This window comes from Berghia stephanieae, chromosome 4 (genome assembly GCF_034508935.2).
Source record: "Berghia stephanieae isolate SIO BIC M18660-M18661 chromosome 4, UCSD_Bste_1.3, whole genome shotgun sequence".
NCBI lineage: Eukaryota > Metazoa > Mollusca > Gastropoda > Nudibranchia > Aeolidiidae > Berghia > Berghia stephanieae.
Genome location: NC_088363.1, coordinates 43,054,186 through 43,081,253, shown reverse-complemented (window position 1 = coordinate 43,081,253; position 27,068 = coordinate 43,054,186). Strand labels below are relative to the sequence as shown.

Here is a 27,068-nt window from a genome sequence, read left to right as displayed (position 1 = left end):
TTAACCATTGTGAGTGCAAAATTAGCAATGACTATGAGTTTGTGTTGTTGTTGAGAAATAATATCTTTAAATCAAAGACCTATCTCCACTGAGTAAAAATCATTTTTAATTTTGAAAATCCATTCATAAATAAAAAAGTTATACAATTTCAAAATGGTCCTATATTCGATGACTCACAAAGAGAAAAAAAATAAGGAAAATATGGGACGCTATGATATTTTTCTGCGTTTTACTCAGGTTTGTGGATGTATATCGCTTAATACATGGAATATGATATTGAATCTTGGCAATTCTACGGCAAATTCTCAGAAAATATGTGACCCTCCGTCTCAAAACGGTATTATGTCGGGATGATTCATAACCCAAAAATGTAAATTTAGAGATAGAATGATGACAAATCGGACCTTATAAGTTTTTGCAAAGCAATAAATAGTATTTATATTCCACCATGACGTAGAGAAAGTAAACCAAAGTTTGATATTTGTGGATATGAAATCAATTTCCCTAACATAGTGTATCCCGACATAATACCGCTTTGAAACGGTGGGTCACATATGATGAAGACACGAGAAGAGCTTTAACTTGTATAGTTTGAGGGTTTTATGGCTAGAGTCAACCGTAATTTTGTTTTAAAATATACATAATATTGATCATTTGGAACATTTCCGATTTTGTGTTAACAACCCATATAAATGATGTGAAAAATGCCTGCTAAATTGTTATCAATCAAAATAGTCCGTGAGACCATGACTTATGTTATTTCTGGGAAAGAGAGAGAGAGAGAGAGAGAGAGAGAGAGAGAGAGAGAGAGAGAGAGAGAGAGAGAGAGAGAATGTGTGTGTGTGTGTGTGTGTGTGTATGTGTGTGTGTGTGTGCTTGTGTATGTCACGAGGTCAGTTCGATAGAAATCAAGCTACCGTTGTAGATTTCAATCTATATAGATAAGAGTTTCAAAAGGAGGACTCCTGTTGTTTCAAAGGGCACAAAGCACAGACATGAAGTCAAGAATAACAAACAATTTAATAATATATAAATATATTTATTGACTAAGCTGATAATATAGTACAGGAAAAATACTGAGAGAACAGGTTAAATAATAATAATATACTATTTTACGAACTATCTATTAAATTACAAAGTATTTGACGATACCAGGGACTTTGTAGAAGATATGAAAAATAAAATATTATAGGGACTTTGGGTATTCGGTCTCACCTTACCCTCAAATAATAATAGGTAAAATAACACAATTAAATATAAGCACTTAGATTAACAATAACACAAGTCACTGTAAACTGTCCTGTGCCCACACAGACGAATCAGAATATCAGTATCACGACCCGGTTATGTTGAACTTTGCTTGGATGGACTCCGTTTGATGAGCTGACCACTCCAAAGTCGCAACTAAGTCATGGATGGAAACTTCTCGTTCTCGTCCTTCGTCTCCAGATCCAAAATAAAGTTGTGGTTGAAATATTTTCGATAGTTCGTCCTTCGATTTCGTAACGTTGCGGATAAAACCTTCGACAGTTCGTCTTGGTGTAACCCCAACGTAAAGTAAAGTGCCCAATGTTGGGCAAAAGTATGACAAACACGGCTGATTAACAATCACAAGTTTTACGTTTATAATAACCAACACTTTATCGATGTCTTTAAATAGAAGTTAAACTTCGGACCTGTGTCTTTTAAATAAATGAAAAATGTCTATTATTTATTCGTTGACTGTCGAGGACTTCTCGGGCTCTGTCATCTACAGATTCTCCAGGATAAGTGAAATTACTCTTCAAACAGAGTTAATTTATAGATTCTAGGCAGGATATTATCATCCATAATATATGGTATGCTGCGCAGAATTTAGTTCCTACGTTATTAAAATGAAATACTTAATATTTTGGGATAACTCAAGACAGCTAGAACAGTTTTACTACGAAGCCATGCTTCGTGGGCGAATCACGCTATTATATTATTATCAAACAATAACAATGCATGAGAATATTATAGGTGACACAAATAAGGCAAGAATCTGAGAGTGGGTTGGTTTTTGGTACAAAACATCCTGTTTGTTATGCGTTGTTACGCAGTAATGAATTTATAAAACATGATGCAACAAACAATTTATAAATGGATTAAAGGCAATGAGTAAGACTTCCTTACAGAGAGAGAGAGAGAGAGAGAGAGAGAGAGAGAGAGAGAGAGAGAGAGAGAGAGAGAGAGAGAGAGAGAGAGAGAGAGAGACTATTTCAAAATGGACAAAGATTGTTAAAAAGTCGAATTATCAACTGATTAGTAAGACAAAATGATAGAGCCGACAAGATTAACACCCCTATGACGTAACACAATGTAAAAATGCCAACCAAAAAAAAAACAAAAAAACGAGAGAGGTGGGTCTACAGACTTTCGCGGCAGAGGTATCCAGATGGCCATGCATGTATCCAAAATTGGACAAATATAGAATTTTATTTCTTTTATTAACTTTTATTTATTTACAGTTGTCTCAATGACATTTATCCTAGTCTATTCAATTTTTTGTTTGTCAAATTCAATTAGCTTTTAAGAGGGTCAGTCTTAGAAGTGAAAACCATGCGAGATTCTATTTAGCCACTTTGTAAATCGAATTTGGTCATTTGGAAATCTGGCCACCTGGCAGCCTTGCGTCGCTGACGTCACATTACGTGCAAGCGATTGGGGGGGGGGGGGGTGGCTGTCTCCTCTTCTTACTCATTGAATCGCAAATTGGATTAATGTTCTGAGTTGATCCGTGAAAAGTACTTATATTCCGATGAAATTTGAAACATAAATAGGCTAGATGAAATGTGCATACATAACCTTTTTAACCGCAAAATCTCTGCTCTTGATAGTTATAGAAATATTTCACTCAATATGGCAACCATTTGTTTTTAACGGTGTTCTAGTAATTGCATTGGTTTTGCCGCTTGACATAATCTAAAATGACCTCTTTACTAGTCTAATTGTGTGCCAAATTTCAAATATATTGATAAAAACCGTCGTAATGAATTATTTTTAATAGCATATACGAAATCGCCGTGTCCCACATTTTGCCTTGAATTCGCGCGACTTTGGGACCGACATTAATGAATGTGGAGATGGGAAACAGGGTGCCACACATGTTTTGCTGTACAAACTACAACGAGCAAAAGGCGACCATTTTTTTAAGTTAGTTCTTTGGGGGTTTTTTGTTGTTGTTTTTTTTTTTAGGGGGGAGGTTTGTTGTTGTAACTTTTTTGTTTTGTTTTGTTTCTTTTTCTTTCTTTTTCTTTCTTTTTGTTTTTTTGTTTGTTTTTGTTTTTTTATCAATCTTTTTTTTTTAACTTGCATTTTTCTTTCTACTTTACCTGGCACTATTTCATAAACATCTTTTCTGATTCTTATCTTATGCCAGTGCCTGCTCCCTAATTTTCTATTTTTTATATTTATAGTGAAAAGAAAAATTATTTTTCAACTTTCCAAACCTGTCGTGGTCCCACTGGTAGCCTATTTCAACTGAGTCGCCGAGCGATAAATTTCACTCTTTTGTCTAAGCCAAAATTGACCACATTTACCTGGTGGAACGTAAAAGTATGAAAAAGTAAAATGCGAACGCCGAAAGTGCGAGTTATGCAGACAACTTCAGATTAAAAGTTATATGATTGCTACAAGCACATCTCGATTGCCTCACCTTGTAAACAAACTGGTTGACCGTTTCTTCACTGATTGGGTACCTAATCATAAGGAACACTGGTAAGTAGCCTAATTAATTCCCGCGCAAATTAGTTTTCTGCCATTGTATTGCTCAAGTGAGCTTGCTGTTTACTATTCATTTCGATTCTTTGGATTTTTCCACTACAAAGAGTTTCAGTCAATTTTTATAGACCTCATTTACAGGTCTACCTACTGTATATCATTCCCTTTTGATGATAAATTGTTCCTCTGAGGTGCTCAGTAGTACCAGTTACTTTAAAGAAAGGTAAAGGTATGAAGGAGAAATAATTGAAGTTATAAAAGTAGTTATATTATTAAAATAATGTTCTTTGTTTCGAATCACATGCTACGTCTAGGATCTAGTGTTTTGTTAATCTTCAGATAGCTGTTGAAACATCATCGTCCTGGGTTTTTTTCAAGATTTTCCTTCAGAGCCAAAGTAAGAAAAATACAATATTTACTGTTACTCACTATTTGAATATCAATAGCACGGTAATTTTTGTGAGATAAATGTATTAAAAGGAACATGTCGATATTGTTAAATTTCAACCTGATAGCAAAATGTTAGATTTTCAGACTTCGCAACGGACATAACCGTCTCCGACACCGCATGTTCAAAGCATTTACAATTGGAGAAACAGACATTAATGAATTTGGAGAGGGGAAACTGGATACCACACATGCTTTGCAGGACTGTACAAACTACATTGAGCAAAGGGCGACCATTTAGAGTGAGAGGACTACACTAAAGTCGAAGCTCTATGGGTCTCAGCCAGAGTCTACTCATAGTACTGGTCCGATGATCACAGCCAAAACTCGATACACTCTACGGGGCCTTTCGTTTGTTTTTATTCTATATAACCGTACCCCTATCGTCAGGCTGTAATGATATGCAAATGTCGGTGTCAATCAAAGGCATTTCTTCCCCAGCTTTCCCCCAACCGTTTCTCAATCCGGTGGGGAAGTGATGTCATCAAATAAATTCCTTAGTTGACGGGCTCACCAGTAAGACCACCGTTCTCCCAACTATGCTTTAAACCATAATGCTTTAAACCAATGTATACAATTAAGATACTGCTATTTACTACGAATATACTATTTTCCATACAAGAGCGGTCACAGTTCACTTATATCTACAAACTCGGCAGCATGCAATGGAAAGGCAACTAGTAGAATACTGTCGCTGATTGTAATGTAAAGTGAGTTGGAATGGTCATTTTGTCCTCGTGTCGATAGTGCATGTGCCTAGTGGCAGACTCATCTATCACTACATATTACACTCAATAGTGGGAGGATGTCACAAGGGGAAATAACGATGTGGCATTTTCCAGCTGACAAGCAATCAAATGCCCTAGTGACGAAGACGCAAACTTCACACCTATAATATGAGAACTCGCTCAAACTCCGCCAATATCGGACAACGAAAGTGCGAACATCTAGCAGACACGACCACCACCATATCTTCAAAACAAAGAATCATATGGCAATTAACAGGACAAGGTATCCTTTTAAAAATCTGCGACTCATAACAAGACATTCTCTCCAACAACAAAAAATTGTCAAGAACAGACGATTTTATCATGCTCAGTTTTAGATGCTATTAAAAAATAAGTCTAAGACGGACAAATTGCTGCTTTTTTGTGGCTAGAATAGAATTTGCGGTTAAATGTGCTTCGGGGTAAAATTTGCGGCAGCAATTTGTCATTTGCTGCCGGGACAGGTCTGGCACGACGTGTACATATATACCGGTCTGTTATCCGAACCCTCTTATGGGCCTAGTTTAACAGCGTTGGAATGAACAATAGTTTGCGTCATTTTTTGAGATTTCCATTACAACAATTAGTCCATAAGGAATTGGGTGATCAGACCTGCTTATAAGGGAACGTCGGTGTGGCACCTTTCATACACACTTGTTCAGATCTTTATCTTAAAGGCTGATACACGTTGTGTTTTCTACCAGTGACGTTCTGGGGACAGGCACGGCTGAAGCAAATCGTAGTGAAATCGCAATGTGTAACCGACAAGCGGAGGGACGGTCGGTCGCTCGCAAATCCCGCCTTTCTTAATATTTTTCGAGGCGATCGGTTATCGGGGGCGTGGCAATATAAAAAAGTGTAGTTTTATATCGGATTTTCGCTGTTTTTACGTCAGATTCGTAATCAGCGTCAAATTTACAATAGGTTTGATACCAAGAACAATGTGTTTACTCCTAGTGGATATTGCGCCAAATATTTGCTGTGTTATTATTTTTATAAATTTTGATAGAAAAAACATCTGATATAGAACCACTCTGGCAATCAATCATAACGTATCTGTTTAAGGCCTTAGATTTTCTACCACAGCTATATTAAACAAGGGAAATAATTGCGTAAATATATATATTTTCTTCATCTTCATTGTATTAGGGAAAATTACGCTAAAACCGTGCACATAGGGGGTTGAAATCCTGAAAATTGGCATATAGGTAACTAAGACCCGTATAAATACAGCTGCTATAGAACCACTCTGGCAGATTATTATAACAGTGCGTTTTTAGCACTTTTATTTTTTACATCTATATAGCATTCCTTTCACGAGGAAATAACCACGATAATACAATGTGCATTCTAAAACTTTAAATACACTGGTAACCATTTACGGTAGCTAACTGATGGTTATTCCGTGTTGTAACTAGTAGATAAAAGAGGGAAGGGAGAGAGAGGGAGTGAGTGGGAGAGACGGAGAGAAAGAGAGAGAGAGAGAGAGAGCGAGAGAGGGAGAGAGAGGGGGGGAGGGAGAGAGAGAGAATTTTACTCATTACTGTACTGACCTAACACCCCCCGCATCTACACAAGTCCGTGCAAGGCAAACCGGACCTTTAACACTTGCATCGATACATTCTCTCTTGCAGTGGTTCATGTTGATCGTCATACGTGTAGGATTCTCTTCTATAAAAAAACATATAATGTTAGCAAAGCTCGACTTCTGTCAAGAACTGTGACATCATCATTATCATCAGCAGCGACATGTTTTAAAGCTTTATTTTTAGGTATCGTGCATGACAAATCTATGGTAGTGTGCCTCCTGGGCGACTAAATCTCCTCCGGCAATAAATGACAACATATCAGAATCTTTGATAGATAACGCTATTTCACGAATATTTTCTTACATGTCTGTTGTCATTACAGAATGGAGTACTCCTGATTCTATCTTTTTACAACAACAACAACAAAAAAGCACGTTTGTTTATTATAGCCAATCTTTAATTTTGAACGTTGTCTCATTATTCTCGTGGGTGGCGAAATGAATTCTATCTCACACGGTGACTCCTCCAAGTCAAATGACGAAGTTTGGAATTCTTGTAGGGCATTTCTTTTAGATTTCTTTAATTCTAATCACCTAATTTTGTTGGCATGAAATTTTACACGACAATACTTTTGCCACTTAGCATCATTTTGTTTTAAGCGTTCAATAATCTCATTTCTTTCTGATGAATTTTGAAAAAATAGATACATCCAACTTGTTTTCATCACAAACCAAAGAATTGAATTGTGTTAAATCTTCAGAAAGAGTTTCATAGCCGTGTCCTTTGTCATACCTCCTCCACTTAGAGGGACATTTTAAACGGTGTGTGATATCTTCTTGGCATATCAAACACTTGTCCCAGTCTCTGGGAGCAGTTCGTTTAGCCATTGTATGTGTATCTGAAATCATGCAAACGCATTTCTTTATTAGGCACATGCAATATTCTCTCTCTCTCTCTCTCTCTCTCTCTCTCTCTCTCTCTCTCTCTCTCTCCCTCTCTCTCTCTCTCTCTCTCTCTCTCTCTCTCTCTCTCTCTCTCTCTCTCTCTCTCTCTCTCTATTTCTTTCGTTCTTTCTGTTAAAGACCCATCATCAGAGGCAAAAAGCTCTTTACTCGCATTCTCTCACCTTGTTCAAGTATAAAATGAGTACCTTACAGCGTTCCCTCTGTCGGGAAACAATTGTAGTATCGCCTAATAGGGGCTATGCCTCGTCTAACATGTTTTGCTGTTGGCCAAGGACCCTTATAAAGTGATTTGGGCACCTTTAGTGAATATAGCGGTATATATAGCGCAAGTTGTTGTTTTTTTTGTTTTTTTTTCTTTTGTATAAATAATTCCTCTCTCTCTCTCTCTCTCTCTCTCTCTCTCTCTCTCTCTCTCTCTCTCTTCTCTCTCTCAAGACTCTCTCTCTCTCTCTCATTATATATATATATATATATATATATATATATATATATATATATATATATATATATATATATATATATATATATATATATATATATATATATTTCATTATTATAGCTACTACTGCATATGATACGAAAACCTTGGACTGTTATTGATGCTATGAGTTTAAGTAAATTCTCACAACATCCGCCAGCCGGAAATAACGTCCCAAACACAAAACTACGAGTAACTTTAAACGTTGAATGTCTGATTGATATAATTTAATTTAGTGAGAACTAATTACCAAAATGGCTGCCTTAATACAATAACAATGAGTTTAGTGACGTCAATTTCGTTCCTTCATTAGTCCGATTGATATAATTTAGTGAGAAGTAATCACTATTGTGAGCAAGACGAAAAATTGAATAATGACTGGGCCGGTGACGCTCGGTGTGTAATATCTCACCGTGTATGGGCAAAATTCCTGTGCGACTGACGCATGGATTGGGTTACACCAACCTAGACGACCTCCGTCACCGATACAAAACATAACGTCTATGGGGGGCCTTTACACCGTTGCCTGCTCCTTAATTTCTCCATTTTAGGGAGACCTTCCGAAAGCTCCTAGCGCTAGCATTTCTTTCAATTTGTATTTTCACCGTGGATCTTTTGTCGTGTGTTTATTTATTCAATTATATAGAAGAATTTTAAAAACTCGGGAACAAACATTGCTACATTTGTGAAAGTTTTAAATTTCTTAAATTGACCATTGTTTTGATTCTCGGACACCTTTTTGATTTGTGAAGTATTGAAAGGAAGTGCAAAGCAGTCCTAGGTTTGTAGTTTTTCTATTAGCGTTAGCTCGAGGTTGGAGGATTTTTTTTCTATTATGGTTAGTTATAAGTCTTGATAAAGGTGATAGAGTGTTTGTTTTTCCTATTAGGGTTAGTTATTAAAGGTACTGGGTTATATTTTTTATTAGGGTTATTTGAGGGTATATTTGAGTTGTTTCCTTTAGCACTGGGAGCTTTCGGAAGGCCTCCCCAATTTTATTTTGAAAATGTACACATAATCCTATGACGTCATTCCGTGCAATTCTGTACCGGAAATAAGTATAGAACAGTAAAGGAAGGTGCCCCAAACGTAAACAAAGGTCGAGAAGCACGTGGCAAACCACATGTTCCTGTCTTGACAGCTCACGTTCCAATGTAAATAATAGAAAAAAATAACCTTTAAAATTTGGCTGTTAGGTGGCAAAAGAAACACATATTCATAAATACTCGATCATGCATCAAATAATGTCTAGATATGGATATTTTATGGAACAAAAGGTAAAATTTTCTAAAATTTATCAAAAGTTACAGTCTATCTATTTTTAGACCAGAGCAAATTACTCCGCTGGTGTGAACAAAACGAGAATTATTCGGAGCCTGGTTTTCATAATAATTTAGCCTTATAATATTATTTCTGCAACTGTTAGATTTTATGTAAACATATTTTCAATACTGAAAGTGTATTGCCTACAACTCAAACTACAAAATTGGGAGACCTATATTGTGCGTAAATTTTTCCGGTCCCTAACGGAAATCACTAGCAACTTGTTATTGTTTACGTTTCGGGCACCTTCCTTTACTGTTCTATATTATATACGACTCTAATCCCAAAAAGAAAGAAAATAATAAATAAATTCTGAAAATGGCGTTTCTTGAAAAGTCACCGATTCTACTCGTGCTGGCAATTTCTTGTGAAGAACCGTCTATTTTTATTCTGATACAATAATAATTTCTGTTTTGTTGGAATTGTATGACGTGGAACGGACCACCAATAATGGTAATCATTTTTCCTTCCTTTTTTTTTTTCAAACAACGATTTTGTGTTCTAGAGACGTCTTAATTCAATAATAATACAAATGTAATTTTGCAGTGTCATAATCATAATCAGTATCACATCGTCTTTAGAATAATAACAAAAATGAATATAACCGCTACATAAAATACCAAATGCAAAACGTTTCGGGCTCAAAACCCTTATTCGGCCGATAACAAAAAAAAAAAGATAAAACAGGGAGGCCTCCCGAAAGATCATCGATATGTTTAACGATGGTTATGATGGGAGACCTTCCTTAAGCTCCTCGTGCTAGCATTTCTTTCAATTTGTATTTTCGCTGTGGACCTTTTGGCAGGCGTTTATTTATTCAATTTGTCATCATATAGAAGCATTTTAAAAACCTTGATAGATTTGTGAAGGTTTAAGATTTCCTAATTTGACCATTGTTTTGATTCTCGGCCGCCATTTTGATTTGTGAAGTATTGAAAGGTAGTGCAAAGCAGTCATAGGTTTGTATTTTTTCTATTAGGATTAGCTCGAGGTCGGAGGATTTTTTTTCTATTAGGGTTAAGTTATAAGACTTAATAAAGGCGAAAAGGGTGTTTGTTTTTCCTATTAGGGTTAGTTAAAGGTACTAGAGAGCTGCGCCGGTGTTACCAATACTTAGCTTCTATACCAGGACAAATCATTCGTTTGGACAGAAAAATAAATAAAAAACTTACCGCTAACCGTCAAAAGCAGTTTAGATTTGAAGATGCATTTGTTTTCTATCAAAAAACATTCGGTACTAGACAATCCTTGATGAATTTCAAAAGTTATGTTTGAAATTATATCCTAATTTTTTTCATGATTCATTCCTCGCGAAATCGTGTGGGTTTCGTTTCTGTTATCAAGGTGCCGCCCCAGTTAAAAAAGTTTATTGGGAAAAAGATACGGAAAAAAGTGTCCATAGATAGGTATGCAATTTGGTGCATTAGTGCAGTAAAAATTGGTGCGCAAAATTAGTTCGTAGCGGATGCGAGACTGCGCGTGTGTGTGTGTGTGTGTGTGTGTGTGTGTGTGTGTGTATGTGTGTGAGTGTGTGTGTGTGTGTGTGTCTTTCTTTTTTTTTTTTTTGGGAGTGCCTACGTACACGGTAACGGGGCATCTAGCCTCAGGATCTACGTACACGTAAACTGGTTTACTGTTGCAACACAAGCAATAGATGGTACTCGCTGTCGTGACCGCACGCGCTCGTGTGTGTGTGTGTGTGTGTGTGTGTGTGTTCTTGTATGGCATTACTTATGGGGACCAATACCTGGTTACACACCAACGTTCTGAGGACCCCTTGTCATTGTGGGGCCTTACACTCGGGTCCCCATAATGGTATTGGTTTAAAACCATCATTTTGACGCCCTGAACCATTTCACCAAATTTCATCGAAGTCCCCATAATGACGTTTTACTTGAAACGTGTGTGTGGATTTTACACAATTTACGGTGTGTGAAAATATTGAATTGCGTTGGTGTGCGTCTTGTACCGCTCTTCTGAAAAAGAGTTTGAAACGGTAGACGCCAACAGGAAGTTTTTGTCTGCAATGGCTGCGCTCGGCTGACACTGTACTGACAGGCGAAGATGTGGACTTTTCAACGTAAAAAAGGGGTAAGAAATATTTTTTTCCCACTTTTAATTAGTTATTGATATGGATAAAAAGCAAGTCTAGTTTTAATTGTTCGGGATCGGATCTCTTAAAATTATTTTTTGGATTCTTACTCTTACCAATCTAACTAAACAAATCACTAAATTACGACTTCATCAGCCTAGAGTTAGAGCTCTGCGCTATGGCTATGCTATTGGCATCGGCGATTGTTAAGATTTCCGCGTTAAATTCTTAGCAATGAGGGCTGCCTTCTCTTATTATTATTTTTAGAGTTTAAATTCAGGTAATAGTAATATCGCAGTGTTGCGGTTCCCAGTCAATTCACGATGTTCTTGGGTCGATATTTCTCTCCCCACATCAGTGCAGTGAGCAGTGCTACCGGACTTTGAACTTGACAAAAAAAAATAATTCAAAATTAATCAAGACCAAGACATACGTCATTGGAAAGGTATTGCAACACAAGAACAGTGATACCACTTAAATTCCATGCTGTAGAAATAAAGTTAGTACAAAAACAAAATCTGGTACCTATCTTAAATTTCTCGAAATTCGATTTACATTAACATCAATATCAGTTTCAGTATCACTAAAAAATCGTGTGCATTCTCCACTTTTATCTATTTCCGTCACATTGTAATGAAATATAGGAAAGAATGAATGGCGTCAGGGGTATGCATGCTTGCTGCAGGGATGGTCTGATTTCTGATGCCGGATGAAATTGGGACATGACATTTATGATACATCATCGAATAAGATTTTTAAGTTTAGTGTCATGATGTTAATAATTAATAAAAAGGGACAAGCTTTATAATTGACCTCAGTTATCAATTGAAATATTCCTGTTTCATCCTCAATGCTATTATTCAATCACTTACAATTTATACAAAACATACACCAATGGACTACTGATTGCAAACTAAATACAATGACACAAACACATGCAGCTAGGCGTAGAAACTTGACAGGCCAATCAGCGCTGATCGCAATATTTGATCGTTGCTGATTGGCTGCTTAATTTCTGTGTGACGTCATGGGATGCCATGGAATCCCCACCGACAGAGGCAATGCTAATTCACAGACATATTATGGGGTACCCCATTCACCCGGCGCCTCTCACTCGTGGCACATGAAGGCAGTTGAGTGAGATGTGTAGTGTAATGACCTTAGCGAAACCTATGTGTGCTATGGTAATGACTAATGACGTGTGTAATGACATGTAATGGTTTCCTGCCATATAGGACAAATTGGCGATTTTAATGCCAAGTTTCACAATTCTGATATGTAAAAAAAATCTTCACGCACAATTAATTTGGTCGGATTTAATATCACTCTTGTGTTGCAATTTTCGCAATTTCATTGTCAAATGATGAAAACTTGGTGATTTGAGGGGGGGGGGATGCGGGGGTTGACAGCGATTTTAGAGAAGATCCATTTCGCGATGCGAAGGCGTGCCCAGGTAGCATCGCAAATGCTGCTTTTTATAGCTGCTGTTTGCGCCATTTTCACATAAAGAGTAGCAGTTGTGATACGACTAAGCCGTTAAATAGCACATGAGTTGCATCGCAACTATAATTTTTATACAGCTGCCATTTTTGGAATTTTCACTAAAAAGGCAGTAGTTGTGATGCTTAGTTGCGACAGTCATATCGTTCTTGCGGCTGTTTTCAACGCTGATTTTTTCACACCATTTCACTAAAAAGCAGGAGTGAATCGCACCGCAACAATTACTTGCACACAGCTGCCATTTTTTAATTTTCAATAAAAGCGCAGCAGTTATGATACTTAGTCGCGAGTGAGTCATATCGTTCCTGCAGTTGTTTTCAAAGCTGCTTTTTTCACACCATTTCCCAATAAAGTAGGAGTTGCTTTACAATTACGCCATCGGATCGCAACAATCTCTCCTTTTATAGCTGCTATTTTTACTATTTTCATATACAGCAAAAAAAAAGCGTGTCGGGAGAATGACTATAGTCAGATGCGGTTATGTGAAATTAAAGCCGTAAAAGGAAGCCGTTGTCAAAAAAAATCACAACTGCTGCGCTTTTATTGAAAATTCCAAAAATGGCAGCTGTATAAAAAGTAATAGTTGTGTTGCGACTCACTCCTGCTTCTTTATGAAATGGTGTGAAAAAGCAGTTTTGAAAACAGCCGCAAGAACGATACGATTCAGTCGCAACTAAGCGTCACAACTGCTGCCTTTTAATGAAAATTCCAAAAATGGCAGCTGTATAAAATAATAGTTGCGGTGCGACTCAGGTGAAGAAGTATACACAAACTCCTAGTATAAAACGAAAAGCAAGAGGCGACAAACAAAAAAAATACGGGAACTTTGGGTTTCAATAATCCAACTTGGCATCCATATCTATCAGGCCCCGTTTTGAAAAGAAAACGAAAAAAGTCATGCACACACACACAAAACTACACACGATGCCGAATGAAATCCCCAGTCTGAAAGGACACGCTCGAAATCTTGGACACGCTGGTCGCGAACTTGACATTTCCAGCAGCCAAGGAAATCCCCCATGACGTCAGACTTGTGATCGGCGCTGACTGGCCTGTCAAGTTTCTAAGCCTAGCTGCATGTGACACAAACATCGTGAAAATCCATATTTATAAATAAGAAAGAAAGAAGAAGCTATCAAAAAATAAAAAATAAGGTCACAGCCACAGGCCCTATTTCAGGTGCCCATTTTTGAGTCATGCAGGTATCAAAGTACCTTCTAAAACATGCCTTTACTTGTTGCAAACCCTAATATCAAAAGAAAAAAAATTAACAATTCCTATGCAGTCTGCAGTAGGCTGGGTAGCCTACACTAAGACTAAGACACTGACAGTTCTTGGCTACGTAGACTTTGAATCATTTATGATTCATCTGCTGATCTATGTGTTTTTAATTTCTTCTGGTTACTTAGTTGGTTTACTTATTTGTAATTGCCACTGTTGTAATTGACGAGGGATGAGTTTTTAAAATGCAAGCCTCCAAATTGGAGTATAATAAATGTTTTTTACATGGCTAAAGTCAACCACTCACTACATTTTTTTTTCTTTGATAAAAGTTTATGTATTTGTATTGTTTCTTTTTTTCAGAAACCGTTGAAAACTGCAAATGAAGTTTTTTCTTTACTTTCCGATTCTGGGATGATAAAGAAAGCAAAAGACAAGACTGAGGTAACTACATTGTTAATGATATGAAGGTTACATAGTTTTCTAGTCATTGATTAATTAATAATTATCTATTCAAAGACCTGCTTTGTTTGATTCATGGAATATGTATTATGACCGAAGCCTTTTCTAATTGGCTGAGATGACTCGGCTAGGTTTATGCTTTAGTTTAAAACAAGATCCTTTTTTGCTCTGAGTTGTCGTTCTTAAGTATGCTCATAGTTTAATGCTATTATCTGTCATCTGCATATTTTGCGGCCGCAAATTCCGGGCCCTTCCGCAAATTTCACAAAATTGGCAAAGTTTGGCAAATTTTCCGATTTTTGACATTTTTTTTCTTCTGAAAAAACGTTTTCTTGTGATTTCTTTTTCACTTTTAGCTGGAATTAATGATATTATTTGTCAGGATATAACGGGCAATAGATTTCATTTGAAACACCATTTTATCTAAAAGTAAAGTTGGAAAAAATTGGAAACCATTTAATTTTCATACATTTTTTCAAGGATTATGGGGAGTTTAGGGGTTAAATATCATATCACGTCTAACTCTGCCCCGCAATTTTTTGGCAAATTTTGGCACTTTTGGCACATTTTGACGTTATTTTTGGCAAATTTTAGGCTCCTATTTAGCAAAAAATGCAGATGATAGTATTATGTTTGTGTAACAATGTACCTTTTTTTTTTGGTTGACTGTCAGTCTGGGTAGAGCCATTTGAGAGATGCCAGATTGGAATGCACATATATATAGCTGCATAAGTCTACTTCTAATCCTCTATTCTAATATATTTTCTGTTCCAGAATCAGAGATGTGCGAACTTAAGGCCTCCTCGTCGTGGTGGACAAATTCCTGAAGAAATAGGCAGTAATTGCAGTAAGTTTGATTTTATCATTTTCATTTTGCTTTTCTAACCACTCAAACCAAAAGGAATATTATTACCTCTTGAATGCTTGTCAACTTTTACATGGCATTCAAATGCTCAATTGAGGGTCCCTTGAGATCAGTTGATAGAGTTGTGGCCTATCACACAGATATCCCGGGTTTGATTCCAGGTTCAGGCAAAAAAGACATTAGAATTTTTTCCAATCCCCCTACCTATCCAGCAGAAAGTGGGTAGCTGGATATCATTAGACCTATTGGAAATGGGTGTAAAGTACTTTTCAAAAGACCAGTGTCCTATCCAAAGCGTAACAAGAAATTGCTACTAGTCAGCTCCGAGCTACAGGGTTAGGCTCTGGTCTTATTGGCATGAAGTCCTTTAAGGAGTTACGTATTTGAATGCCTGTTTACTCACATTAAAGATAAGAAAAAGAAAGTAAGTCATTACAGGCCTAATAGTAGCTCATTTTGGTTTCTAATAATGTGTATTACTATTACATTTCATATAGTCTATCACTAACAACTTTCCATCGGTTCTTAATTAACTTTGGACAATCCAGCTGGGTTGTCATAGAGTGAGCCAAAAATATCTTATTTTCCCCTCATTAATGAGAAAGTTCACTGCCAGGCCAAACAACCAGCAGTGCTCTGCAACAAAGATGAAAAATTATTGTTGATAATCTTATCATAGAAATCATATCCTTTCTTTTAGATACTGCATTTTGAAATGAAATAATCTTTTTATCTCTCTCTTTTTCTCTTTCTCTCTCTCTTCCTCTGCCTCTCACAATATTGAGTTTAGAATGATGGCATTGCTCTTTCATTTAGTCTGTAACATAAATGAAGATGGTGGGGGTCAGTTATAGAAAAGAGTTTTGATTATTGTACTTTCATCTCCTTGATTTAATTCTCTAACCAAGTTAGTTTTCAAAGACATAACCAGACTATATGGTTAGAGAATTACATCTACAATATATCTGATGTTTGCTTCTCTGGAGTAAAGAGAAACTTCATTTCAATTTTGCACACATGTTTTGATATATACTTTTCATGGTCATTTCAGAAAAGGACAGTGAAGACGAATATGTCCCCGAAGGCCCAAGAGAGAGTGCTTCTAGCTGCAAAACAGACAGCGATCCAGAGGATACTGATGACAAAGGTAAATAACCTGTGATGAGGTGTTTTTAGTGAAATAGAAAAGATACAAATACAATGCCGAATTAATTCTGTCTTCAGAAGAAATATGCGATACATCATGTTCCGTTTTAAAAATGTTGCTGTTTGGGGAATAGTGAATGACGCATTGGACAATTAACTAAAATATCACAAATTTGAGTATCAATTTGTTTACAGTGGAAGTCGCATTCAACGAGGTCTTTGGGACAGGGCCCCTGACCTCGTTGAATGCGACCTCTTGTTGAATGCGACTTTGTCCTAAACAAGGAATATAAATAATGAATCAGTATGAAAAAGTTAGATTTATGATTTAGCTTCCTTGACGAGCACATTACGGCACCGGGATTCTTCTGGGGTTGTTTCTTTTCATTTTAAAATTTTATTTATTTACATATTTAAAAAAAAAAAAATTTTGCATTTCAATGCATGTATTTTATTAATAAGATTAGCCCTTGTCCTTTATTCATACAAAACTGAGACCATCACAATTAACACTAAGTCTGTGTGATGAAATCTTAGCTGCGCATGACCTAACCATGGCACTACACGTCACATGTCTGCTGCCAGCATCTCCTCATTCATCGAAGTAAATACACCTACCCATCCTCTCCTCGCCTCACAATTTCTACCAACCCACTCCATAGAGGGACTACATGTTGTCTATGACCGACTCACCTCTTGCCTTACACATAGGAATACCTACCAGATAAAATTCTACACGACACACGGCTGAGTAGCATCGTACTACTGTAAACCACGCACTACACATTGGACAACATGAGACGTTCGTTTTGTGGAGGCAAGCAAACAGTGACGTTCAAATGAAAGTTGTGCCACTCTGTGGGTAGCATTGCTCTGGCCTGAAGCCAATGGTCTGGCCTAAATGACCTCGTTGAATGCGACTTTAGGAGCTAGGATGCTCGTTGGATGCGTTTTTATTTACTAAGAAAATATAGGGCCGGGAATCGGGGATTTCTGAATCCCTCGTTGAATCCGACTTCTCGTTGAATGCGACCTCGTTGAATCCGGTGCCCACTGTATTGAGTTAGAAGAATCTTGTACATTATGTTAGATAATTGATATCTTTTTTGTGTTAAAAATGTCTTAAAAACCTGAAAATTAAACCCAACAAACTGTTTTGAAGATACAAGCAAGCATCATTCCCTCTTACAATCTTATTTCAGAAATGGACAGTGAAGACGAATATGTCCCTGAAAGCTCAGGAGAGAGTTCTTCTAGCTGCAAAACAGACAGCGATCCTGAGGATGCTGATGACAAAGGTAAATAAGAACCTGTGATGCTTTAGATTTAAAATCCAAATACAATAAGCAGGAATATACTCTAATTTACCCATAATAGTACGTACTTTGATCCCTTGAAACCTGTTTGTAACTCATTTTATACTGTGACAACACTGGTGCAATCCCACATGTCACACAGATGTATGGCCTTGAGCATTAGTTGTATTGCATGGTTATTACCAAATTGTTTTATGAAGAGAAGAATGATTTTTTTTTTAATGCCTTGAGATAGTCTACTATTCTATCCAAATGAGTCAGTTGTAACCAGTCATGTTAACCTACAAAATTGAGACAGCACTTTTTTTTGGTGAAATATTTCACCCCGAGAAGGGGAAATGATTTTTTGGTTTTCCGTGAACCATATGTCGTTGTAAGAGCAGCGGCAGTGTGTGCAAATAACCTCTCCCAAGGTTCAATTGCAGTGCCAAAAGTGGGACTCGAACCCAGATCTCCCATATCACAGTGCAATGGCTTATCCGCTCGGCTATTGCGACACACTTGGGGTCTACATGGTATGCATAAGTACTTTGAATTGCACAACAGCAAGTGAAGTCATGTTTTTTATTTTTGCATTTTCAGACCCCAATGAACACCAAAGAAGTCCTACAACTGCAAGTCTAGTTTGTGTTGCAGAGAGTGAGGTAGAAAGTGGTAGCGAGTCTGTCATCATCCCTCTCCCACAGCTCGATGATCAGGAGGCTGACCTTCCACAGAAAGCAGATGACATGACTGTGCAGAAAATGGTGCCAGGAGGATCGGGGGGTAAAAGAAAATGGGACAAACGACATTCTTGTTTGTATTGTGGTAGACTTTATGCTAAAATGGCTAGGCATTTAGAAAGTGTACATAGTGGGGAAATTGAAGTGGCAAAAGCTTTAGCCCATAAAGTAGGTACCAAGGACAGAAAGAGGGAATTGCAGTTATTGCTTCATCGTGGGGATTTTAAACACAACAAAACAGTGATAGATGCAAAAAAAGGTTTTTTGATTCCGGCTAGAAGGCAACCAATAACTGACAACTTAGAGGCTTTTACAACCTGTGAAAAATGTTTTGGACTTTTTCTAAGGAAGGATTTATGGCGTCACAAGAAAAAATGTGCTGCCTTCAATAATGAAACCAAAAGCTCAAAGAAAAATACAAATTTTCTTTTACTTTCAAGTAAACAGGAAGACGATAATAGTGATTTTGAAGAAAAGATTTTAAACACAATGAGTTCCGATAGGATCTCCCTCCTTTGTCGCCATGACAGTGTCATTTTGCAGTATGGGAAAAATCTTTTTTCTAAATTTTTAGACCAGCCACATCAATACCAGTACATAAAACAAAAAATGAGAGAAATTGGCCGTTTTTTGAATGAAATGAAAAACGAATGTGAAATTGAAAATATTACACAGTGCATTGACCCCCTGTTATTTTCAACTGTTGTCAAAGTTGTCAAAGTTTTAGCAAAGTACAATTGCATCACTGGAATTTATGAAATACCTTCACTTGCTTTAAAGTTAGGCCATTCCTTAAAAGCCTGTGCAGACATTTTGAAATCAGAGGCTTTGCAATCAGGAGATACTCTATTAGAGAAACAGGCTGAAGCATTTACCAAACTTTATTCTTCTGACTGGTCACATCAAATATCATCGAGAGCTCTGCACACTCTTCACAAAAGAAGATTTAACACAGCAAGAAGACTACCTTTAGCAAAAGATGTGCAGCTTTTATATTGTTTCATTAAATCCAAGTTAACAGATGCAATAACACAATTGCGTGAACACCCAAACCCAAATACGTGGAGAAATTTAGCTGAGATTGCTCTAGCACAGGTGGTTCTTTTTAACAGACGAAGAGGCGGTGAGATGCAGAGAATGAAAATTGAAAACTATCAGAATGGATTGGCTTCAGGAAAATCTCTACAAGGGGAAATCCTGCAGAGTTTGAGTAAGTTTGAAAGAAACTTAGCCAAACAACTCGAAAGGGTAGAAATTAGAGGAAAGCGAGGGAGACGAGTGCCAGTTCTTCTACCCAAATCTCACAAGGATAGTATTGACTTGCTCCTCGATTTCAGACAATCCAGTGGGCTTGCTAACAATAACCCATATGTTTTTGGTGCTATCGGTGAAGGTGAAAATGTACTTAGAACTTCAGATGTTCTCAGGAAATTTGCCACTGCATGTGGAGCAGATCAGCCAGACTTATTGACATCTACAGCACTTAGAAAACATATTGGAACAATATGTCAGCTGCTTGATTTGAAGGAGAATGAACTGGAAGCATTGGCTGCCTTCATGGGGCATGACAAGTCTGTTCATAAAGAATACTATCGTCTTCCAGAGGACACGATGCAACTTGCTAAAGTTAGTAAGATTCTCTTGCAACTGGAGAAAGGAAAAATTGACAAGTGTAAGGGAAAGAATCTAGACGAGCTGGAATTTGCTGAAGACGAAGCAATTGATGGAGAGGAATTAAGTGCTGATGAGGATGACCTTGACGACTGCGTTCAAGGCGGTGACACAGGATGTAGCAGCATGACCCCTGATAGTACGACGATAATGCCATACACTGAAAACTGTCAGGAGGCTGATACTGTTAGAGAATCTCATAAATCAAAGAAAATCACAAACAGAGTAGTGAATAAAGAAAGGAAAGGGTGGTCTGAGGAAGAAAGAAAAGCTGTTGAAAAGGAATTAGGGAATTTTTTCTTTTTAGAAAGATTGCCTGGCAAAGCAAACATTGAAAATGCTATGAGAAATTCTCCAATCTTAGCAAACAGACCCTGGAGACAAATCAAATATTACATAAAAAATGTTCAAACTAGAAAAAAGAAATTTGTATAGAAATTTGTTCCCTATGTTATTGTATGTACGGTAGTACATAAACTAAGCATTATCTTGTTGTCGCCTTGATGTACAGACATTTGTTGTTAATTCAATTAATTGGTACCTTATGCAATTTGTGATCAGTACTTTTTCCTCCGACCTCCTCTCTCTCTCGTTCTCTTTTCTTTCTCGCTCTCTCTCTCTTTATAAAAATTTCAATACTATGTTGTTTTTGACATCAACTTAAAATCAATATGAAAACATGAACATATTTTTTTTTCAATAATGATACTGATAATAATATGTCCAATTACAGGACAATTTGTTGTTGATGATAATAATGTTATCTCTGACCATTATATTGTGGAAAATGTCAAAACCAGATGAACACAAAAGTATTCAAAATTACTTTTTATTTTGTCTCGTTATACTCGTATCAATGAACTGAAAGTGATTTTAGCCAAATAGTCCTTAAACCAAAACAATTTGCAGAATAGTTATCAAAATCATTTCTGTTAATTAGACCAACATTCCTATTTTGACATTTGTTAACTTGTATAAAGTGATGTTTTGTGATTCTATCTTTTTCCACGTCATTATCTTTGCTTATTAGACGAGTTAAGATCTAGGCTTAATCAAACTATTGAGAAGTCACATTTTCATTCCCCGTTCTGGCATACCATTTTATTCAATAAAACATTAGATGCATTGACTTGCTAAAATGGAGTCAATTTTACCAATTGTTTAATAATGATTAATGTGTTTGTAAAAATACGCCCTGGTGCGCTAGCAAATTACCTATCTGTTCCTTTGGTTTTCAGGGTCTCACCTCAGATGTTTTTGCTTGCGCTCTTGAACACACAATTCAAACCACTGTTAGTTTATTAAGTTTTGTTTTTTCCGCCACATATATCATCATTATGTATAAAAATTGTTTATGCTTCTTTATCGTCAAGAATGGACTATTTCTTGTTGTATTTTCGTTATATGGGTTCGAGCATCTCAAACGGTAGAGCACTGTCTATTCATTAGGACCCGAATTTAGCTTCAATGAGAGCTGTCTTTGTTTCTGCCCTCTCTATCCAGAAAAAAATGGGTACCATCGTTGAATACTAAGACACGTCCAGAAAAGTTATGTGGCATAGACTAGCAGCATCCCATCAATAATGCAAAAAGTAATTTTTGTCATCCCTTCTTACACCTCAGAGAGCAAGATGTATACTCTTACTAATTTTTGAGTCTTCCTGCTCTCATAGGACTTTCGTTTGAAATTAATTAAGATTGGAATTCAATATTTCCCTCAGTTATAGTATGGCTCTTTCACTCTTTTCTGATAATTATCATGGTATATACAGTGGAAACTCCCAATAACGACATCGCTTGGGACTGGAAGATTATGTCTTTATTGGGAGTATGTCGCTATCCAGAGTTTTATTTTCACTACGAACATAATTTAAGTATAAGATTAGGGACTAGAGATTTGTGTCGTTATCCAGAGAATGTCGTTATTGGGAGTTTCCACTGTATTTAATAAGATAATTTTAAAATTTCCCCAGAATCAACTTCAAATCTTTATTAATCATTATTTGGCATTATTATTTGGCTATGATTATGAATAAACAAACCTCATTTAAAATCAACATATTTTTTTCCGTCTTGATGATTTGACTGGATTCCACTGAACACCCTTTATACTCCTTATGATTATATGTCAATGTTCAGAACCCTACCCTTGGCATTGAGGGAGAACTTTCACTTGGTCAGTTCTACATGATTCGAATGTGTACAAGATAGATTGTTATCTGACATCAGGATCCATATGGTAGTTTAGTTGGTAGATACCTGGCCTGTAGTGTCATCATTTCAAAGCCTCATGAAGACAGAATTGTTCTGATATCATCTACTGAGCAGTGAATGTTTGGTTGCATTTCATTCTGATACAGACATAGTGACTAGAAAAATGATATGCCAATAGTAATGCAAGTCGGGTACAGCCTAAGGTTAGGAACATTTTTGTTTGGAGTATCCCGATCTATCTTAATGTCCTATTTCTTCTTTTGTTTTTACATTCTTTTCCGTATAGATGGGCATCTAATTCTCAAGGTCCTTAGAAGTAATGTCTACTGTAGACACACATCAAAGGTTCCTGCTAGTAATGGCCACATTTTAAACTCCCAAAGGTCCCTAGAAGTAATGTCTACTGTAGACACACATCAAAGGTCCCTGCAAGTAATGGCCACAGTTTAAACTCTCAAAGGTCCTTAGAAGTAATGTCTACTGTAGACACATCAAAGGTCCCTGCAAGTAATGGCCACAGTTTACACAGGTCCTTGCAATAAATGTGCACAGTTTACACACCAAGTGAGTCCCCACTAGTAATGCCCTGTCTCATCAAGTCCTCACAATGACTACACAATGTCCCTACAATGATGGTGTAAAGTGAGGCCCAAACATACTCTAGTCAAACCTTTGTTATTTGACGTATTCTAAAAAACGACACCTGCCATCATAGACGGCTGTTTTGTCCACCAATACAACGTATTGTATGTTTCCTAAACCCACTGGAAATAGAGGTACCCACAAGTCATGTGTGAAATTATGGTCCTGACAAGTCATGCCATACAAGTATGTGTGTGTGTGTTTGTGTGTGTGTGTGTTATTTTTTTTTAAATCAAAACAATTTTAGTCTTAATGTTATCATTAAAAGACAAGCTTTGGGATTTATAGTTTAATTGAAGCCCGAGTCTAAATATACTCTTACTACTGCTCTCTTGGTGAAACGATTTATTCCGCATAAGCAATCTGCAGAAAAAAAATCAGTGTCACTGTAAAAGGTTATAATTTCACGAAGTACGCTCCGTGAACACCGCTGTAACAATCCTTTGATCTACGTCATCAGGCAACCCGTTGTTTCTTTCATCTTTTCCCATTCCCCCTTACTATCCCCCCATCCCCCCGCCCATCTCTCTCTCTCTCTCTCTCTCTCTTCTCTCTCTCTCTCTCTCTCTCTCTCCTCTCTCTCTCTCTCTCTCTCTCTCTTTCTCTCTCTCTTTCTTATCATAGTGTTATCCCTTCCCCTTCCCATCTCAATGTAAAATGAAAACGTTCTGCTGTTTGCAGATACATGTATGATTGTTTTGTTTTTTCACTCTCACTCGGCTAGGATTAAAAACCAGGACATCAGGTAATTGGTGTCTAATGCCAAAGTATAGATTCTCTCTTTGGCCAATTTAGTCACGCATGTGGCAGCCCAGCTATTTATTATGTTCTGCCTATAACACACAATAAGTGGGATTTTGGGAGTGGGTACGAAAGAAATCAAGGTCATAAGTAACCGTGCACAAGAGCTGTATAGGGAATTGGTTTCTGGGGGTCTTGCAAATACCAAATATTTTATGGAAAGCTCTTTCGAACTCCAAGACGTCTGGTTTGTTTTGCTATCTTGGAACAAACGAAACAGATGTCTTGATGTGTGACCTAGTTGTCTGATTTTGTGACCTGGATGTAAGGTTTTGTGACCTAGATGTATCCTTTTGTGTGTGCAAGCCATGCGGGTAAGTACAGCGATAGCTTGCCAGTTGAGGAAAAGAAAAAAAAAAGAAGCAGCGTATCTGCATTTGAAAAACAAAACAAAAAAAACCTGAAAAAACAAAACAACTTAACCTTTTAAAGGCGAATATCAATCTTACTTGGACCAAAAATAAAATCTTACCGTTTTCATCAAAAGACAAAAAACAAATTACAATTTAAAAACTTGAGCTTTATATAGGCCAATATCCACCCAACGTGCTCAAAGCGCTTTTTATCAATATTCTTACTGCTCTTATGGTGGAAACGTTTATTTTTTCTGCGTTAAAAAAATAATATAAATGACGACTATTATTTGAAAACAAAAGAATCAATGTCACTGGAAAAGGGTTAATTGCAGTACTCGTGCATCCTGTGAGACTCCTACGGCACTCGCTAATCATAAAAAAAGGAAATAGCAATCAACAATACTAAGTTGAAAAAAAAAAAAGAAGAAAAAAAGGAGGGGGCGGGGGGGGGGGGGGGGGGGGGGGGGGGGGGAAGCAAACCCAGTAGCAATGCAACCTTTAGCGGCGAAATTCGATCTTTGACCTAACACCAAATCCTCTTTCATCAAAAGACAAGTAACGGCAAAACGATTATAGACAATTGAAGTCCGAGTTGCGATAGTCTGACTGCTCTCTTGGTGGAAAAGCTGTATTCTCCGTTAACAATAATAAAGATAAAAGCAAACTATTATCTGAAAGCAAAAAATTTGCTTCGCTGTTAAGGGGTTAAGAACATCTGCCAGCATCGTTGACATGCTCTACGTCACCAATGTCACAAGCGACACGTCTCCCTTTCGTCTTCATCATGCAACCCCCCCCCCCCCCCCTCTCCACTCTCACGGTGGTGGTGGCGGCGGATGTGGACCCTAGGCCTCTCTACAAGTCCAAGAAATAATACTCACTTTTTCTCTGCTCCAACGAAAATATCTACCCCCTACCGGTCTAATTATTTGTAGCAGACGACAAATTTCTCAAAACGGTCACGTGACACTGTAAAAACAACACAGGAAGTCCATGAAAGCTTATTTACGGCATTTCCTTTGAACCGTGTAAACAACAAAATTTCGTTTTCATTCGACTCAACGGGTCAGATTGGCCGGTATTTTTTAACGAACTAAAGTTCTGAAAAATCAAAATGTTTCTTAGAAAGTTGAAAGATGCTAGTTTTTGAAACAGAGGTAGGTTTTTAAGAAAAATCTTTATATTTTACGTGAATGCATGCTCAAGGCGAGTTGGACGTGCAGCGGAGGTTGGTAGGCCAAAGGCCCACCTCTCTAGGTAGTATTTTTTCTTAGGATTAGTTCAGGCATATTTAGGTTATTTCCCTTACCACGATGAGCTTTCGGAAGGCCTCCCAAAAAAAAAAAAATGTTTTCATTTTTTAAATTTTATTATTATTTGTTTTTAAAAGGATTTCGAGCTCGAGCTGGTTTTATGTTGTTTTTCTTTTATTATTTGTTTTTTGGGATATTTTTGTTTTGTTTTGTTTTGTTTTATTTTTTCTTGTTTTGTTGGGGTTTTATTTTTTCTCAATTCTTATACTGATTTTTATTTATCACTTTTTACAGTCCACAGCTTCTAGAAGCTTAGTATCACTTTATCAGGTCGTGTTTAAAATATACCTTCAGGTCCATAGGCCCATAGAACCGGAGTTTATCCTGGTATAAATAGCGCGAAACTGACTACTATATATGTACGTTTTGTTTTTAAGGGTTGTACGGCGCTTGAAACACACAGGTCATGTCATATCAGCGCCAGTAAAAAGGAAGAAAATGGGATAGCAAATATGTTCTAAAATTACAATTGAAGATTGGTTTTCCAAAACTCCACAACTCCATTGCTCCCTATTTAGAGATATCGAGGATTATTTCCCCTAAAATTTCTCACCCATTCTATCATTTTATCATAATTAAACTTCAAATTCAAATCAATCTATAAAAATTCTTGTGTCTTCTTGATTATTTTTTTTTAAGTTTACGTTTCAATTTTGGTCATGGACGGAAATCCTCAAAAAGTAGAAAATTCGACATAACTCTCTCTTTACCAGCAATTTTCCGGATTTTTCCCTAAACTTCACAATACAAAAATAGATTTAGTTCACTCAAATACAAAAGCTGTTAGTTCTTGCTATACATATTTTTTTTTTAATTTGCCAAACGAGCTCTTCAACACAGTTTTAATGTACTTTAAATATAGCAAACATATTTGTTCAAATATTTGGATGTACAAAAGAAATTTGAATGACACAAATATTGGCTGCATGTGGCGATTTTCCTGATCCTACGAGTGGTAAGGAGGGGGTTAATTTGTTTTGGAAAACCATCCTTCAATTAAAGCACCCAAGAAAAAAATAAGATAAAGGGGAATACTCCTTAAGACAAGTATTTAGAATTTTGGCCAGAAATCTCGTCCTTCAAACATCTATAGATAAATGACGATCATCTTGTCAAAAACTCCCAAACCTGGGACTTCTATAGATAGTTCGAAATTGACATCACTCGGATTTTTGTTATTGTTTTTTGCCACCTACGTTTATGAGTGATTCTCACTTAAACTGTATTATGCAGACAATTAAAGTTCATGGTTACACAGAGTTTTGCGATTTGGTCCGTTATACTTCCGGGTGGCAGTGTTGTGAGCTTCTCAGCCAAGTGCATACTATCTATAGATAATTCCACCACGACCTCACCCATCTTTTATTCAAGGATACATTTAGAGTTGTTGATTTTCACAAATCGCCAGAGACCAGACTTCGTTTGATGATATAACAGCCTATGGGGGATTAATGATTAAATGTGCAGCCCTTTGAACATGGTCAAAGATACCGATGA

General features: G+C 36.9%; 2 protein-coding genes across 3 annotated transcripts in view; both read left to right on the top strand.

Annotated features, from left to right (window-relative positions):
• Positions 1–9,490: 9,490 nt before the first annotated feature.
• The window catches only part of LOC144970624 (alpha-1,3-mannosyl-glycoprotein 4-beta-N-acetylglucosaminyltransferase A-like), a 110,556-nt gene continuing 92,978 nt past the window's right edge, over positions 9,491–27,068 (top strand). Inside the window, exon 1 of the mRNA XM_078910449.1 lies at positions 9,491–9,703. The gene's annotated coding sequence lies outside the window, so the exon portion shown is untranslated. The remainder of the gene's footprint in view (positions 9,704–27,068) is intronic.
• On the top strand, positions 11,247–21,398 carry LOC144970623 (uncharacterized). Of its 2 annotated transcripts, XM_078910448.1 has the most exons (6): positions 11,247–11,341; positions 14,427–14,507; positions 15,300–15,372; positions 16,442–16,537; positions 17,739–17,834; positions 18,435–21,398. In XM_078910448.1, exons 1-6 carry the CDS (start codon positions 11,315–11,317, stop codon positions 20,678–20,680), a joined length of 2,619 nt encoding a protein of 872 aa, XP_078766574.1. In that variant the 5' UTR covers positions 11,247–11,314; the 3' UTR covers positions 20,681–21,398. The 2 variants fall into 2 exon arrangements, with proteins under 2 accessions (XP_078766574.1, XP_078766573.1); XM_078910447.1 differs by lacking the exon at positions 11,247–11,341 and having other exon boundaries at positions 14,217–14,507.